Here is a 17,838-nt window from a genome sequence, read left to right as displayed (position 1 = left end):
GAGAGAGAGAGAGAGAGAGAGAGAGAGAGAGAGAGAGAGAGAGAGAGAGAGAGAGAGAGAGAGAGAGAGAGAGAGAGAGAGAGAGAGAGAGAGAGAGAGACGCACTCTACCTCATGCTCACCTGATGAGCCCAAGCCACATAGGTCTTCTTTGGAGATGGGGAACACCTCGTATAGGGAGAGGGAGAGACGAGACGCGCACATGTGTCTCTGTAGCAACGCCTTGAATGCCACGTCTGAGTTCTGGAAATAGAAACAAAGACAAATAGTGGGCCTCCTATTTAGGTGGGCGACGAGTGCACTCGAGAGCATCTCCCATTTATTTTGGTTTTATTTCAATTTGTTCCACCCCCTACTACTTCTAAGATTGGGGACCCTACTGGCTCGTTCCATATTTATTCAATCATTATCAAGATTCGTTCCATCCAGCCTTGTCACTCAAGAGCTTCTCTCTCACCCTTACAAAAGGAGAAAATTGGACTCAAACCCATACGCTACACTGTAAACAACTTTAGAAGAATCCCTTAACCACTCGATCAACCAAGTGGATCGGTTGTTGCTGTGAAGCCATGTAGAATAAAAAAGTTCTCCTCAGACAAAGCATGACGCACCCTTTCTCCTCGTCGCATCTCGTGCTGTAGCTATTAGTGGCCATTGATGCCGACCATTGCTTCTGTCGCCTGCAACTGTGGCTGCTGCCCACGAGCATGGACCTACCGCCGGTACCTCTCCCTGTCCCATTGCACGTCGCATTGTTCTGCCGCGCCGGTATCTCTAATTTAATCCTTGACTAGTACGGCCGGCCGCATTCGGCGGCCTCTCTCTCTCTCTCTCCCCCTCTCTCCCTCTTTATCGCATGCAAAAGGGCTTGTTTTTGTTTTGGACTTTAGCCTTCAAATCGCAGATTGCGACACATGTAAAGGGCTCCCCCTTCCGCCATATTATGTTAGTAGATTTTTCCATTTTTCTCAGCTGGGTACCCCCTACTTCCAAAATACTCCTACTACTGGCTCTACTCTTTATAAAATATTATAATGCAGAATATTCCCACCCCACCCTTTAGCCTTTTTTTCAACCCAATTTTTCCCCCTCTTGCCTCTGCGTAGAGCCCTGTCCTTTTCTCTCACTCGACTCCGTGGCGCAACAGCCAATCGCTACCATATTTTCCTTCTCGATCACCAGGCCTCTGTTGCCTACTCGAAACCCCCCCCCCCGGCCCCCCGAGCCTACACACTGCTCATGCGAGAGAAAGAGAAGCGCAGCTTTCAACCTAGGATTTGCCATGCTCGCAACACCGAGAGAGAGAGAGAGAGAGAGAGAGAGAGAGAGAGAGAGATTTCAGCCCGCTTGCATGCACCAAGTCCCGGTTATCTGCACTCGAATTTTAAGGTTTTTCCCAGGTCCAACTCCCGTTCAACTCTCCGCGCTGCCCCTTCAGCATCGTATAAAGATTCTTACGTTTTTCCTGTTTTGAAATGTGTACCACTTACTACTACTTCTATTCCGCAATTATTTAGGAGCGCCTTGTTCCCTTGTCCTTGTATCATGCCAAAAATTTAGGTACTGGTAAAGGTTACGGGCATGCCGTCTTGCGTTGTCGCTCCCTGAGCAGGATGAAGCGGATGCTGTAGTCATTTCGCATGGGCAGAAAACTCGAGGATGGGAAGGGATGGCGAGAGCTTGCGGTACGTGCGGGTCTCATGCACCCTCACACACAATCGCGCTCAGCACTCCTGGCCACTGCCCAACGAGTCTCTCCCAACCCCCCTCGCATTCTATCTTTCAGCTTGCTTCCGCAGAAGCAGCAGCAGCAACAGGAGAATCTTCTCTCCAAATGTCGCCACCCTCTTGCTATCTTCACTTCGATTGCGAACCTCGACTCTGGAGTTCAGCTTTCTGGCACCCATCCTGTAAGTATCACAACTCATTTTGGGTTGTTACGAAAAGAAGATGCTTTGCAGAAGTACACATACTCGGAGAATGCTGTTTCAATCCAAACTAGCTATGGATTAATCATATGGTTATCTTCATTAAACCAAGGGGTTATGTACGAAAAGGCAATTCTCATGCTATAGTGATTGCCGGATTGAATTTTGTGCCACCTACAGCATATTTGTGTTATAATGTCACAATTTATATACCTTAACTAGAGATATAGTGAATTATGAGAGGTGAGAATCAGTTAGAGTATTCAGGATGGAGAGATGGGGGTGTTAAATATGAAACTTCATGGAGGATGACCATTTTGAAACAGCCATGTGCATGATACAAAAGTATCCATTATGGGAAATTGCAACCTATTGCCTATTACAACTTACAATAGTAGAACGAAGGAGGGATGAGAGGAGCACGACATATGTCTAGAGATGTTGACAGACGTAGAGAGAGAGAGAGAGAGAGAGAGAGAGAGAGAGAGAGAGAGAGAGAGAGAGAGAGAGAGGGGGGGGGGGGGGGGGGGGATATAATGCTAGAGCAATAGCCTTTGCTACCACTAACACGATAACCTAAGAATGACAAAATGAGCCCAAGAGCGTCAGTCATATGTGACTCTGGGATATTGAAGCGTAGATAGGGAAAAATGGGACTAGAGCAAAGTATGGGTAGCTGGACAGTTAATAGGAGTGGCCATTCGATGAAATGGGTGCCCAATTAACAAACTTCAAAGTGGCCAAAACATGAGCCATAAGATTTTTTTTTTTTTGAAAATAGCCTAAAATATTTATATAGAGTGAAAATAGTTGCATGACCATGATGCAACTTCTTACTAGTATTTGGTGACGTTTGGTGGTGATACTGACGGTAGAGGCAGTGGAAGATGGAGGGGTATGGCTGAAAACAATGGCAACTGGTGCACAACCTCTCGACTCTGATGGTGGATAGCAGCAATCTCCAAATGCAAAATCTTCGAAAGCAACCTGTCACCGTGGACAATCTTGATTGTAGTAGATCTGCTAGTACAGTGGTTGCCCAAGGCAGGAGTAGGTACGAGAGGGCAACTTGCACAAAAACGCGAAGGTAGAGAGAGATTTGGCAGGAGAGAGAAAAAATGATAGCTAGAGAAAATGCTAGCAAATGAGAGATTGTGTGTGGGAGTGACCCCAGAAATGTTGACACTACACTCTCCCTATATTGGGAGATTGCAAGGTTGCCCGACCTCCCAAAATGCCCCATGATTCATTAATAGGTCTTAACACTCAGAAAAGATATGAAACGTGGCCCGTAGGTGGAAACACATACATCATAGAAAATTGTCCAAACTTTGCCCACCAAGAGGCACCTACTAGGATACTACTAGTAGTGAAGGGTGGGCAAAAAAATGATGGGAGCAAGCTAAAATGAGAAAACTACCTTATATAGGCCGAACACAGCTATAAAATAGCCCTCACTTCCTATGATCAACCCCTCAGAGATACTAGGGCACTAGCAGCTTTGCTAGGACCTACCAAAGAGGTGGTAAACTCTTAACATCCTCTCAGCATTTGGTCGGAGTGTAGAACTATGGAACTGCTAGGTGACGTTTGAAAAAGAGGCTCGTTTGTCCCGTGTTCGAGAAAATAACAAGACAAAGCATGACTCCATTTGCTCTTCATCAAATACTCTATTGAATGACCTTGCTAGCGTTTGCGAGTGTCGATATGGGCTGTGCGAAGCTCATGCTTTGACAAGATGTGATACCCAAGAAGAGGCACTTATAAAGCTTCTCAAATATACATTCCCATGTGCAGTCTGGAATAAGCTCCATACTACATGGTGCCCTTGTAATCACTTTTGACGATTGTCTGGATGGAAACACAAGGGAAACACTTGGCAACGCTTTTAGTACTTCAAACAACTGTAAACACGAGAGAGAGAGAGAGAGAGAGAGAGAGAGAGAGAGAGAGAGAGAGAGAGAGAGAGAGAGAGAGAGAGAGAGAGAGAGAGAGAGAGAGAGAGAGAGAGAGAGAGAGAGAGAGAGAGAGAGAGAGAGAGAGATGTAATATTAACGTCTTCAAAAGGCCAAAATGACCTATAAGACCAAAAGGTTACATGTGGTGAATCTAATACTAAGTATGGGTACAAAAAGTACAAAGTACAAAGAATTGAAAAGAAAGTAGTGGGTAGATGTGGGGTGAAAGCTGATACAAAGGGGGATACAAAAAGGGGGGCGGGGGTTGTGCAATAGAGACATCAATATTCAAAAGGCTGTAGAGGTTCAATGTCCTCCACGGTAAGCACTCTGTCGGGACGGCTCCTATGTTGCGGCAGTATGGTATGGATCCTCTGTTGCAATGTGCGTCGATGTCGAGAGGGCCCCTTCATCCGTGGGTGACGGGACCGCCCCAACTCTATCGCCCTATCAAGCTACTGCCTCTGGTGCTGCTATGTTGTGGGGGCTGCTCGAACTCCTCTGTCTGTGAAAGAAATCTGTAATCTACCGCTGTCGTTGGTCCTCTCATTGTGCTCCTCTTCAAGAGGCCCTCTCTGTGTCTGCGAATCTCGAGTAAGTATAATCCGAGGTATTTCTGATCCTGGTATCTCATGACTCTAGAAAGTGGTCCAAAACCCTCTCTGAATAGACATTGAAAGCGGCCTCGCATCTCATAGTATACTGGGCAGTGACATATGTAATGTAGCTCTGTCTCGGGCTCTATCTGGCACACCTGACAAATGGACTCAACGGGTACTACTCTAAATCTACCTGTCTCGATCTCTAGCTGATGTGAGGATATGCGTATCTTACTGATAGCACATCGTATCCCGTGGGATTGATGAGTATCCATGTATCCTGGTCTGATCACAAAACCATCCTCTGTAAGTTGGAGAAGATACTCTCTATAGAAAGCCATCTTTGTACCCAACTCATGTGTAGGCTGTATCCATGTCCTCTTTGTATCCAGCTGAATCAAGTCCTTTCTGATGAGCCTGGTAATCTCTGCCCTAGTGAGGGAGATGGAGGGTGCATCCAAAGAGTACTGAAATGGGGGTAGCTGATCCATACTAAAGCCATGTAACTGAAACCAAGATGCCATCTCTGCATACCAACATGATCTATCTCCCTGCAATGCCAGCTGTTGCGAAGACTCTAGTGCTAATCGAGCATACCTGTCTCTAGGGAGACCCTAGGTGCTATGCATAAATGAAACTGATGGAGTGAGTGCCTCCACTACCAATGAGGAGTAGCGAGCTCCGCCCTAACAATGTCAGGTGGTACTAAGGCCTTGGCCTTAATCATGCGTGAAATCATAGACACCAAGGGCCTCTCCATAGTCCATACACCATCAGTATTGCCAGCTCTGCTATGATGATTATCTGAGGGGCCCCATATCTCCACTCCGTATATTAGGTTGAAGTGACCAAAGTGTCAAAGAGCCAAAGCTTTGTGGGAGGTTCCTAGAACTGAACCTACGAACATACCCTGTCAAGTCTCCCCAATGCTGTATAGGCTTTGGTCAATCTTGTATCTGCTGGACGGCTCAGGGAAAATATTGAACCACTGTAAACCGCCCCAAGATAAGTATATGCATCTGCATACTCCACAGTCTCTCGACCATATGTAAAGGTGGGGGCGGACCTCCTTATCCACTTCGCCGTAGTGTTAAACACCATTACCTTGGTCTTACCAAGGTTCACAGACAATCCACTGTCCTTTGCAAATACATGCAATGCATCCAAATGATGTTGCATCCCCTTTGGAGAATTTTGAGATCAGCACAATATCATCAACATATAATAGCAATGGGATCCACGTCCCTGCCAGTTGGGCACCTTTATCACCCTCTGTCTATACATAATCTGAAAACTCATCTACATATATCCCGAAGAGAGTCGGAGATAGGGGACAACCCTGCTTCACCCCAATTGTGGAGTGAACCACGTCGGACATGCCTCGAGTAGTGCGTACCTGTCCTACCACTGTCCTATACAAAGCTAAAATCCCCCCAAATCAGCTCTGTGGGCACCCCCATGTCCTACAATCTGCGTATGAGTTTGGCTCGTGGCACTGTATCAAAGACTTTGCAGAAATCCACAAAGCTATAGTAAATCCTCCTGCCATGGTGTCTACCCTCCTCAATAATGGCTCTGAGCGTCAAAATCTGATCAAGAGTAGAGAAACCTCTTTTGAACCCTGCCTGTCATGTTGCCCGTATGCCCTCTCTCTCTGCCCATCTACTCAACTCATGCTCAAGAATTGATGCATATAGCCTAGCCAGAGTGTGACCAACCATGATGGTGCGGTAATTCCCGGGAAGCATAGGATCTCCCGACTTGAAGATATGTAACGTGACACATCCAGCCCTATGTGTCCGTGGACAAGCTACAACATGATCAGGGTTCAGTTCAGTCAAGTCAGTCTAGATTAGAAGTGATCTGGCACTTTTGTGAGTCTATTCGTAGACCGTGCATGCCCAATCACTTAGTATAGATGCATATCCTCTGGTTGCACACAGCATGAATATAAGCATTCCTATCAGAATCCATCAGAATCGGTCAGGGGAATTTTCCAGTGATTTTAGCCTATTTTCCCTATTTTTGACATTTTTCACTTATTAATTTAAGTGACTTCCCAACAAAAGTAGGTAGGGCAATTTGGGTAAGAAAATATATAAGCAAACCAAAGTTAGCACTAAATGGCAGAAGAGGCAGCAGGAGCTCTACGCTCAACAGGCACCTTCTCAGCAGGACCCCCCCCCCCCCAAAGGAGACCTAGCGTTTTTGGAGCAGAGCCATCACCTAGTGTTTTCACCACAGCGATTTGCTTTTGCAGATTCCGGCGATAGCAGAACCTCTGAGCAGCCTAGCGTTTTACATTTTGCAGAGCATCTGCGATAGCAACAGAAATTCAGCCCTAGCGTTTTTGCATCTGCAGCCAACCCTAGCGTTTTGCAGATTCTCCGTGACGGAAACTCAAGAACCATCAGCGTTTTCAGTTTTCAGTAGTTAGCACTCGCAGATCAAGTCCCGAACCTCGCAGATCTCACCTTCCCGCAGCAGTTCCTCGTCGCACGGTCAGTTTCCGCAAGGTTTACAGTTTCAGCCCGGGAAACGCAGATTTCAGCATCTGCGTTTTCAGCGCGTCGTCGTCGCATCGTCGTTATCGACATTGTCATCGACATAGAGTCAGAATTTAGCAGATAGAACATTTGCAGATTTCATCCCATAGGGTTTTTGGACAGCAGTAGAAAGATTGCAGATTTCAGCCCTAAGGTCAACTTTGTCATCCTTGTCGTCGTCATCAACATAGCCTAGACTTGCATCAGTCACATGCATACACTTTGTACCAGATTGTGCAATCATAAGTAGACCACTCTCGCCGACGAGAGTGGGGCCTTCGGAGGAGGGTTTTACAACGTCTCTAGTGTCGTATCTCTCTTCTCTCTCTATCTCTCAGTCTCATACACTTGCACGCACAGTGTCCATTCACTTTGTTTGTGATCATAGAATTCTCTCATTAAGAACGGAAGGCTCTACCTTCCATAAGAACAAAAGGAACCTTGAGCACAGTTCGGAGCACTCATCTTGAGCAAAGCGCAAACATTCATTCCGCTGCACCTTACACTCATCATACCAACTGTTCTGAGGCATGCTTCTAGATTGTCTGCGTGTAGGCTGGCTGTAGGGATATGCCTTTGATGTTGCATCATGGAGCGTCTCTCTCAGAATTTGGGTGAGCTTCTAGTGGCCGTCCTGGCTCCTTAGGGAGAGAGTGTCACAAGACGGGCACCACGTGCCAATAGAAAAGAACAGACTGAACAGACTTTTAGCACTTCAATAACAACTGAATTGAAAGAGAGAGATGACACGCGACACAGAGTAGCGGAATTCCACCCCAGAGAGTATTGGCCCCAAACCTTGGCGCCCCTTTCGGTATTTCTTTATATTGCATCAACATAGTACAAGCCGGTACTCCAGACTCTGCACCTTCTCCAGGAAGCATGCCAGAGAATGAGCCCTAGCCTCATATTTAAAGGCCCTTGGTCTAAAAAGCAATTACAGTGAAAAGCCTTCAAACTTAAAAAGCATCTGGTCCAAAAGCAAAGCCAAAAAGCTGCTAGCGTAAATCACGGAAATCCGTATAGCTTGCCGGGTTGGAGGGCGAAGATACCTCAAATAAAATTCCAATAGCTCTGTCCGCTCTTTTGTAGGACCGGTATGCTTTCAGAAAAACACACTCCTGATGCTCTGATACCACTGTCACAAGACGGGCACCACTGCCAATAGAAAAGAACAGACTGAACAGACTTTTAGCACTTCAATAACAATTGAACTGAAAGAGAGAGACGACACGCGACACGGAGTGGCGGAATTCCACCCCAGAGAGTATTGGCTCCAAACCTTGGCGCCCCTTTCGATATTTCTTTTTATTGCATCAACACAATACAAGCCAGTACTCTAGACTCTGCACCTTCTTCAGGAAGCATGCCAGAGAATGAGCCCTAGCCTCATATTTAAAGGCCCTTGGCCTAAAAAGCAATTACAGTGAAAAGCCTTCAAACTTTAAAGCATCTGGTCCAAAAGCAAAGCCAAAAAGCTGCCAGCGTAAATCACGGAAATCCGTACAGCCTGCCACTTCATCAGCCAACGAAAAACATGAAAATCTCCCTGCTGCCCTTAGGGTTAGGGTTAGGGTTAGGGTTAGGGTTTTTGCAATTTTAGGGTTTCTGGCAGCAAAATTAGGTTTTACAGGTTTTAGGGTTAGGGTTTTCAGAATTAGGGTTTGCAGGTTTTAGGGTTAGGGTTTCCAGAATTAGGGTTTCAGCAGTTAGGGTTTTTGGCAGAAATTAGGGTTAGGGTTTCTGCTCTCGGGCAATCGCGTCATCACTTTGTGACAGTTTAGGCCCTTGGGCCACATTTGTAAGTTGGCTCCATTCTTTAGGCTTTGACACGTTAGCAGTTTGTTACACACACACACACACACAGAGAGAGAGAGAGAGAGAGAGAGAGAGAGAGAGAGAGAGAGAGAGAGAGAGAGAGAGAGAGAGAGAGAGAGAGAGAGAGAGAGAGAGAGAGGCGGAGGATGGGTTTCCCTTCGAGATGGATTTCAGGCATATCCGCTCTCTTCAGAACTGCCAACAGTGCTATTACTATTGGTGGCCGTGTCAGTTGCAGTTTTGAGCTTTCTCTATCTGTCTGTCAGGGATGTCCTTTAAGCAGCATATCTGTATCTGTTTGTGGGAGAGACTATGTCTGACTTTCTTTGTGCTCAGAGTCATGCATTTCGTGGCTTGACCATGCCAGTACCTACAGCTCCAGACCTTATCGATCAGGAGTTTGCTGATGACACTAAGCTCATGTTGCGCTATTTGCTACCTGCTCTTGACGCCATGCGGGAGGCCCTACAGGTTTTTCGCATTGCCAGTGGTGCACGCATTAACTGGCATAAATCCTATGGGTTACTGGTAGGCAATGATGACATACCTACTTGGGGGATAGCTGATGGTTTCACATGGCTGCAGCCGGGTCAAACATGCAGATATCTGGGCTTTCAGGTTGGATTTGATGTTTCCTCACAGCAGCAGTTTGCACCCGTACTACAGTCTATTCACAGGAAGCTATGCCATTGGTCTTCACGTCGTCTGTCGTTGGCTGGCCGTGCATTGGTCGCCAGCCAGGTCATTCTGGCTACAGTATGGTATACGGCCTCTTGTTGGATGTTACATTCCGATGTGATAGCTCAGCTCCGCCGACTAGTGAGGAACTTTTTATGGAGTGGCACAGATGGGACTATTGATACTCATGCTCAAGTTCGCTGGTCCACGATCATTCGACCTAGGTCAGAGGGAGGCCTTGACATTATTGATCTAGAGTTACAGAGCCGCGTACTTCTTACCAAGCTTATTGTTCGGGGTCTTTTTCCCGGCCAAGAACCTTGGAAGATGCTTCTTCAAGCCGCTCTGTCACGATTGTGACTATGTTAACAACAATACATCTACTCCTAGTTGCAGATACGCGAAGTGCCATGCCAAGGAGGACCCCTGCGCTTGGATGGTCACACCCGTTCGCCCAAAGGACGTCTCTTCGCTAAAAGCCACACTCCTTCGACGACTGGTCACACCCCTTCGCTCTACGGGTGCGACTCTTCGCCCAATGGTTGCAGCTCTTCGCCGAAAGGATGTGTCTTTACGTCTAAAGTCGCGTCTCTTCACCATGAGACGTGTCTTTTCATTTGTGTCTCTTCGTCTCCTATATAAGGAGCCTATTGTACTCAGTGTTCAACAAGTCATCAATCAATCAAACACAGAGTCTTCTAAGTCTTGTTCTGAGTTCAGTTTCAGTTTCTTAAGTCTTAATCATGAGTTTAAGTACTTAATTAAGGATTAGTGACTAGAATCCTTACACGCTCTTTGCACAGTGACTCCACGACTCGGCACTAGAGACGGTCATACTTGGCATTCAGGGTATCGTTTTCTCTTTACGGATGCCCCATTGTCCACCTCCACCCTCTCACCCTTCCTCCGATCGCTCCTTCAGATTTGGGTTTCCATGCGACGGGCTATCATATGCTCACCTCCCTCATGTCGTGAGGAGATTGAGCGCCAGCCTCTCATTTGGAATGCTACAGTTCTTGATTCTTCGGTTAATCCACCTCGTCAGCTTGGAGAGAGGACTCACATTGATTGGGCTGCTTGGGACACTGGCCTTGCTGCCTCTATGCAGTTGTTTCATGAGACACGTATGTTGGATGCAGAATTTGTGGCGAAACATTATGACATTGGTTGCGGGGTGACAAACAGACTGCTTGAGATTGATTCTGCCGTTCCTTCACAGTGGGATGCAGTCATGCGAGGCACGGTTCAGATGCCCCCCCATTGTGGCTGGGAAGGCCTCTTAGATCAGAGCACTCTCTTATTAGTTCGTTTGGACACCATGCTGTTCACAGTTGATACTGACTACTCTCAGGGGACTCATGCTAGATTGACATATGATGCCACCTCTCCACAACTTATCTCCCCCGGCGCTCGATGGGAGGCCATACGAGTAGTTGGCTCACGCGGGAAGCGTCGTTGTGTTGACCCCCGTTTTTCTTCCGCTGATGCTGCACTTTGGAGGCTTTGGGTGTGGGAGGGTCGTGCCCTATCTCATCTTTATTGGGACCCAGGAGAGTGGCATTGGCCTCACTCTGACCCCACCGGTGCATCTGTATCATTCTTTGAGTACACTGTCAGGATTGGAAGGTTAGCATTGATGAGACAGCAACCAGAGCAGCCCACTCGTATGCGTTTCTGGTTACATTTAGGCCTCTCCCATGCCTATCTGCAGCAGTTTTGGTCCGCCATCTGGGATTTACATGTGGCTCGTAGTATTTTCTTTTTCATGTGGATGATTGCACATGTGGGACTTCCAGTTGGGACTTGGCTAGCTACTATGGGTCATGATCCGTTATGTACTCGCTGTCCTTTGCGACTACTTGAGTCACCTGCCCACTGTCTTTGGTCATGCTCAGCTTCCCATGTAGTGTGGCTTGCAGTTTGCTTTCTACTCAGCAGAACAGGTGTTCAGCATGGATTTCTCACTTGGGGATCTGTCTCATGGTTGATGCCGATGCCCGGCCCGCATCTTTTCTACAAGGGCTAAGCCACAGATCCAGCCTTCATGCTTACCTCGACTGGGTATCGGCGAGGGACTTTGGCTATGCTACCACTGATCGCTTGGCAGGGAGATTCTCAGACACGTGACGAAGTTTTTTCAGTCATCACTAGTATTACACTATGGAATGTTTGGAGAGCTCATTGTCTTCACATTCTCAGTGCGACTCCACAGCTCCTTCAGGATATCCTCACTGCCATTTGGCTGGACATCATTCACACCCTGATTTGGCAGTGGGATTCTTCCTCAGGTACATCGCGAGCAGCCGAGGCTCGTCGAATCTCATAGTTACCAGGAACACGAAACCGGAACGGGAACGGGGAACGGGAACGCGGAACAAAATGCCATTCCCTGTTACGGGTACTCACGTTTGAAACACGGAACGGGGATTCGGAACGGGAACTTGCAATTGGAACGGGGAACGGAGACCTGAAAACGGCCATTCCCTGTTACTATGTCGTCGATTTGCCTTCCTTCGGCGTTGGGCTCGATCCCCACTCTTCTTCACACTGACAGGTGGTAAGATTACTTGGCATTATGCCCCTCCTCAGTGGTTTCTCCTCCACTCCTCACACCGACCACCATGAGATTGTTCTAGTTGAGTCGTCACTATAGTGGCTCTCCTCCTTACATTCAGCTTGTACACCCCACGTGATAGGCTATTTTGGCATCCGCTGGGGATTATATTGTACTCAGTATGTCACAAAACGGGAGCGTACACGAGCACTTAGAAATCTGAAAAACAAAATACTTTGCAATGTGAGCGAAGGGAGAAGATCGACACATTATTGGGGACCAGAAGATGGGCTGGTCCCCCCCCCCCGGTCAAGAGTATTCTTTATTTAGGGAGAATTCATATACAAGCACGAGAACCCGAGGAAACCCCTCTGTTCTGTAATCTTAGACCCGAAGGTCGTGCTTTCCCATAAAGGGCTTGGGCACAAGGCCGTTCTTTCCTGTAAGGGACTTAGGCGTGAAGCCGTACTTTCCCGTAGGCCTGAAGCTGTACTTCCCGTGAGGGGCTTTCCCGTAAGAAGGGATATTCCTGCGAAACAAACCACACAAAGCAACAACTCTCAATGCGTATCAACACATTATACCTGTCGCTCCTTGCTCGGAAAAGTGACCTCCGTACTCAGTCGTCACACGAACACTTGCAGATTTTTGTCGCTAGCACTTGCTCCAGAATCCTCAGCGCTAGCTCCTTCTGCTGCTCCTGGCGTGTGTCTAAAACTGGAACGCTTGCTGCCTTTTTATAGGCCCGGGCACCCGGTGGAAATAGGGCACAAAAAGCAGAAGCTCTGGCGCTTCTAGAGAGAGGAGAGAGAGAGCTCGCTGTTTTTGGCGCTTCTAGAGAGAGGAGAGAGAGAGCTCGCTGTTTTTCAGCCCTGCGTAGCTTATTAGCGCTGGGTTTTTAACGTAGGCTTTTTTTTTAAAGAGCCTTGCTTTATTTTATTATAAGAGGGCTGGTCACTTAAAAGTGACCGGCCACTTCATAAAATAAAGTGTGATTTTAAGTGACCAGCCACTTTATAAAATAAAGTGTGAACCTGTTCAAACTTTAAAAACTCACTTAGTTAGTGAAAACAATGCTACAGGAACACATTCCAGGCGTCCCCGGGTGCAGAACACGGGCACAGATGCATGCAGACACAGACTCCTCGCGGGAAAGCATCTGCCCTCCCGCGAATGTTCTTGCTTTTCGTAAAAAGCTTCATTGAACCCATCTTTATTCTTGTGCTTGCATTCTTACACGTATTTTCTTACTCAGTTCGGATTTCCTCCTTAGCCTACAAAATGCCCCCCTTTCTGATGCACCCGTCACCCATCCTGTGACGCATCAGGGGCACTCGTAACCCGTCCCTTTCCACCGAACTTACGGAAACTCCTTCGCGATGTTTACCGTCACCCATCAAATGACACATCAGAGTTGTCCGTTCTTGATGGCACTTCCTGTAGCTACAATCTTTTAACAGTTCTTAGTGTACACAATAAAATATCCTAGAAAAAGAGATTAATCATTAAAAAAATTAAGAAAATAGTCCAATTAGCAACATCCCTTTGGCTTCTAAACAGTTAACCTCAATTGTAGTGCTTGGACATATACCTCTAGTATCTCGGGATAAGCTGCTAATTCCTCCTGCGTCATCCACAGAGCATCTAGATTCGAATAGTTCTTAAACTTAACCAAATACTTCCGTGTTATTTTTCCGGACTTGAGAGGCCACTCTTGATGACTTACTATCTGCTCCGGTTGGAGTATTTCTTCTGTTTCCTCAACCTCAGGAGGTTCCTCAGCACTAGGCTGGCTCAGAGGCGGTCCCACATACTACCGGAGTAAACTAACATGGAAAGCATTATGGATCCTCCAATTAGGCGGTAGCTCTAATCGGAAGGTGACATCATTCACTTGCTCAGTGATCTTAAACGGCCCATAATAACGGGTAGAAAGTTTTATCACCTTCCTCTTATGAGACGCTTGTTTCTTAAGTCTTGCCTTCTCAAACTTGAGTAAGACTAACTGTCCGACTGTTAAGTCTAGATTCCTCCTGTGCTTGTCTGCAGCTTTCTTATGCTTTTCCTGAGAGCGTAGAATAGCTCTCCTAACTTGTCCGTAGGCTGTGTCCAAATCCCGGAAAAATTCATCTGTTGCAAAGAGCTTATCCTTAGTTAAAAGGATCGGTGAAAGCAAGGGCTTACCATAGAGAATCTCAAAAGGTGCTTTCCCCGTCGATGAGTGTATGGTATTGTTATACGCATACTCGACAAGAGGCAAATATTTCTCCCAGTCAGATTGCCGGTCTGACACATAAGCTTATAACATATCCAATACTGTGGAATTGGCTATCTTACTTTACCCGTCCGTTTGAGGATGGTAGGTAGATGAAAAATTCAACTTCGTACCAAGATTATCCATCAAGGCACGCCAAAAATTTCCTGTCATGCGAGGATCTCGATCACTCACAATAGACTTAGGCATTCCATGATGCTTAAAGATCTGTGCCGGAAAGACCCTAGCCATATGATCTACTTTGATCGTTTTCTTGACTGGTATAAAGTGTGCTTGCTTGCTAAACCTGTCCACAATGGTCCAGATCGTGTCATTTCCAGTCTGAGTTCTAGGGAGGTCCATGATGAAGTCCATGGCAATAGTTTCCCAAGGTTCATTAGGTACAGGTAAAGGTTGTAGCAACCCAGGTGTCTTATGCCGATCATACTTCACTTTTTGGCAAACCAAGCATTCCCTGACATACTTAACAATGTCTGCTTTAAGGCTAGGCCAAAAGAAATATCTGTCCATTGCTAAGGTCGTAGGGAGAATACCCCGATGACGCGCATAAGGCGAAGCGTGTGCTTCATCCATGATCTTCTTTCTTAATGGTTCTGCAACACAAATGGCCTGATGGTGGTAGAGATAACCATCCCGAATGGAATAAGGGAACTCATTCTCTCCACGTTGTAGCTTTCCCCAGATGGTGGAGAAGTTTGGATCATTCGGATACAAATCCGGTAGTGATTCTAATTCTTGGTGATACACCGAAGTGATAGCGTTCACCCTTGGTCGCCGAGACAGTGCGTCTGCAACCACATTCTTACTCCCAGCCGTGTGAAGGATCTGGAAGTGAAACATAGACAAAAAGTTTGCCCATCTCATCTGCTTCTCAGATAGTTTCTTTTGCGTAAGAAAATACCGCAAACTCTGGTGATCAGTCTTGATCACAAAATCCGCTCCTAGAAGATAGTGCTTCCAGTTGGATAAGGCGTGAATCACAGCCGTAAGTTCCTTTTCGTAGATTGATGCACGCAACTCTGCATCCTTAAGCCGTCTGCTTTCATAAGCCAGTGCATGGCCTTCTTGGTTTAACACTGCTCCGATGCAATCGCCTGAAGCATTGCAGTGAACCTCAAATGGTTTCCTTAAGTCAGGCACTATCAAAATAGGTCCATGGCTTAGCAAGTACTTGAGCCGATCAAAAGCTCCTTGTTGTCTCGATCCCCATCTGAAAGGGATCTTCTTCTTTGTCAAATCATGAAGTGGTCCTGCTACATGGGAAAATCCTCGGACAAACCTTCGATAATACGAACATAATCCCAGGAAACTACGTACATCATGTACCGTAGTGGGAATAGGCCAATCTTCTACCGCTCGAATCTTGGCAGAATCCATACTCACTTGATTGTGAGAGACTATATGGCCGAGATAGTGTATCTCTGAGAGAAAGAACTCGCTCTTCTTTGCATTCACATGCAACTCATGCTTTCGCAATTCTTGAAACACTAGGTCCAAGTGCTTCCGATGTTCCACTTCTGACTTAGAGAAGATGAGTATGTCGTCAAAGAATACTCCCGTAAAAGCTCGATACGGGCTGAAAATGCGGTCCATCATGCGATTGAACGTCGCACGAGCATTGGTCAAGCCGAAAGGCATTACCAAAAATTCATATAGTCCAAAGGTTGTGCGGAAAGCAGTCTTATGGACATCCTCAGGGGCGATCCGTATCTGATGATACCCACTCTTTAAGTCTATGCGACTAAAGACACTTGCTCCCTACAACTTATCAAGTATATCATCAATCCGAGGGATCGGAAAGCGATTCTTGATCGTGATCTTGTTTAAAGACCTATAGTCTATGCACATTCGAAACGTGCCATCTTTCTTCTGCACCAGTAGAACTGGAGAGCAGTAGGGTGAAGCACTTGGCCGTACTAACCCTTTCTCTAGAAGCTCGTTGACTTGCTTCAAAATTTCCTCTTGCTGAGCAAGACTCACCCGATAAGGGGGTTGATTGGGAGGCGAGCTACTCGGTATGATATCTATGCGGTGATCTTCCGGGCGTACCGGAGGTAGTTCATCAGGGAGTGTTTCCGTGAAAAAATCTTTGTACTTTTCAATAAATTGAAAACGCTTAATTTCCAGACTAGAGAGTAGATCCCCACTAGTTTTATCCTTCTCACGTGCAAAAATCAAGTAAGCAGAAACACACTTCTTCATTTCTTTCTTAATGGAGATATGACTTACAATTGGGAACTGCCGATTCCTACATCAGCATGAATCTTTATTTTCTTACCCCCATGATCAAAAGTGAGGGTCTTTTCCACATAATCGGGGATAGGTGTCATGTGGAAGTGCCATGGCATACCCAAGATGATATCACATCCCTCGATGGGTGCCATCAAAAATGATTCGCGGTCCTTGTACTCGCCAATCCGAAGGTTGAGCTGTCCTTGCACGGGAGTTGCATTGGTTGTCAACCCCTCGAATGTCGATACGGATGTAACCGGTGTGCCAAGCTGAGCCGGTGTGAGGCACAAACGTTTCGCAGTATCCAGGGAGATGAAGTTATCCGTGGATCCTGGATCATAAAGAATCAGTACTCGCTGGTTGTTCAAAGACCCCCAACCCTTAAGAAGTTGACGCTTCCCTTTCTCCGTTTTTGTGTTTCCTTGAACATCTGGAATTGAGTTCGAGCTTGGTGGAGCGGGTTCCTACCTTGCTTTATCTTGCCTTGTAGAGGCTTGTTCTTGCCGTTGCTACTTTAGAGGGCAGTCCGGCTTCATATGTCCTTTCTCTCCACAGTAGAAGCATCTTCCTTCCTCTTTGAAGGTTTGGAGTTGAGTAGGAGAGAGATACTTAGTTCGCTTGCCATTGCCCTCTGGCTTCTTAGAATGATCATGGTCCCTAGATGGAGGACGTTTTCTTCCTTGGCCCCATTGGTCATCGTAGACCCCTCTTTGTCTTGCACGGTAAGTGCTATGCTCCATTTTTCTGGGTGTCCCAGTTGAGTGCAAATCCTCAGCAATGATTGCTGACTCCATCAACCTCTGAAGAGTGTCATGCGGATACACTTTCATACTCTTTTGAAGGTGCGGTTGGAGACCCGCTTTGAACTTTCGTTTCTTTTCCTCGTCGGCAATCTTCATGAAGGGAGTGACCTTGAGAAGAACCGACCAATACTTGTCCACATAGGTAGTGACTCTCTCATGTTCCTTCTGGGCGAGCTAGTCCCATTCCTTCCGTATGTCCTGCTCGAAGTCAGGCGGAAGAAACTGTTCATAAAATTCAGATTTGAATCTCTCCCAAGTTCTGGCCTGAGAACCTTCCAGAATCTTGGCTAACCACCAATTACTTGCCGTTTCCTTGAGGTGCATCCCCACATGGCGCAATTTGGATCTTTCTGTGAAGTGCCCATTGGTAAATGCGACTTCAAATTGTCTGATGAAGGACAGTGCTTTGGAGATATCTTTCCGCCCGTTGTAGGTTTCGAACTTGATG

At 46.6% G+C, this 17,838-nt stretch overlaps 1 protein-coding gene across 4 annotated transcripts in view; it reads left to right on the top strand.

Annotated features, from left to right (window-relative positions):
* Positions 1-1,505: 1,505 nt before the first annotated feature.
* Positions 1,506-17,838, top strand: part of LOC147459974 (uncharacterized) — a 91,928-nt gene continuing 75,595 nt past the window's right edge. Inside the window, exon 1 of one of the 4 annotated variants that reach the window (XM_086511132.1) lies at positions 1,506-1,909. In XM_086511132.1, coding sequence (XP_086367258.1) covers positions 1,640-1,909 — 270 coding nt within the window. In that variant the 5' untranslated portion in view covers positions 1,506-1,639. The remainder of the gene's footprint in view (positions 1,910-17,838) is intronic. The other 3 variants (XM_086511133.1, XM_086511135.1, XM_086511134.1) reach the window with 3 other exon arrangements.

This window comes from Adiantum capillus-veneris, chromosome 4 (genome assembly GCF_014529385.1).
Source record: "Adiantum capillus-veneris isolate H3 chromosome 4, ASM1452938v2, whole genome shotgun sequence".
Taxonomy (NCBI): domain Eukaryota; kingdom Viridiplantae; phylum Streptophyta; class Polypodiopsida; order Polypodiales; family Pteridaceae; genus Adiantum; species Adiantum capillus-veneris.
The sequence above is the reverse complement of the archived record's forward strand: the minus strand, read 5'-3'. Positions and strand labels throughout refer to the sequence as shown.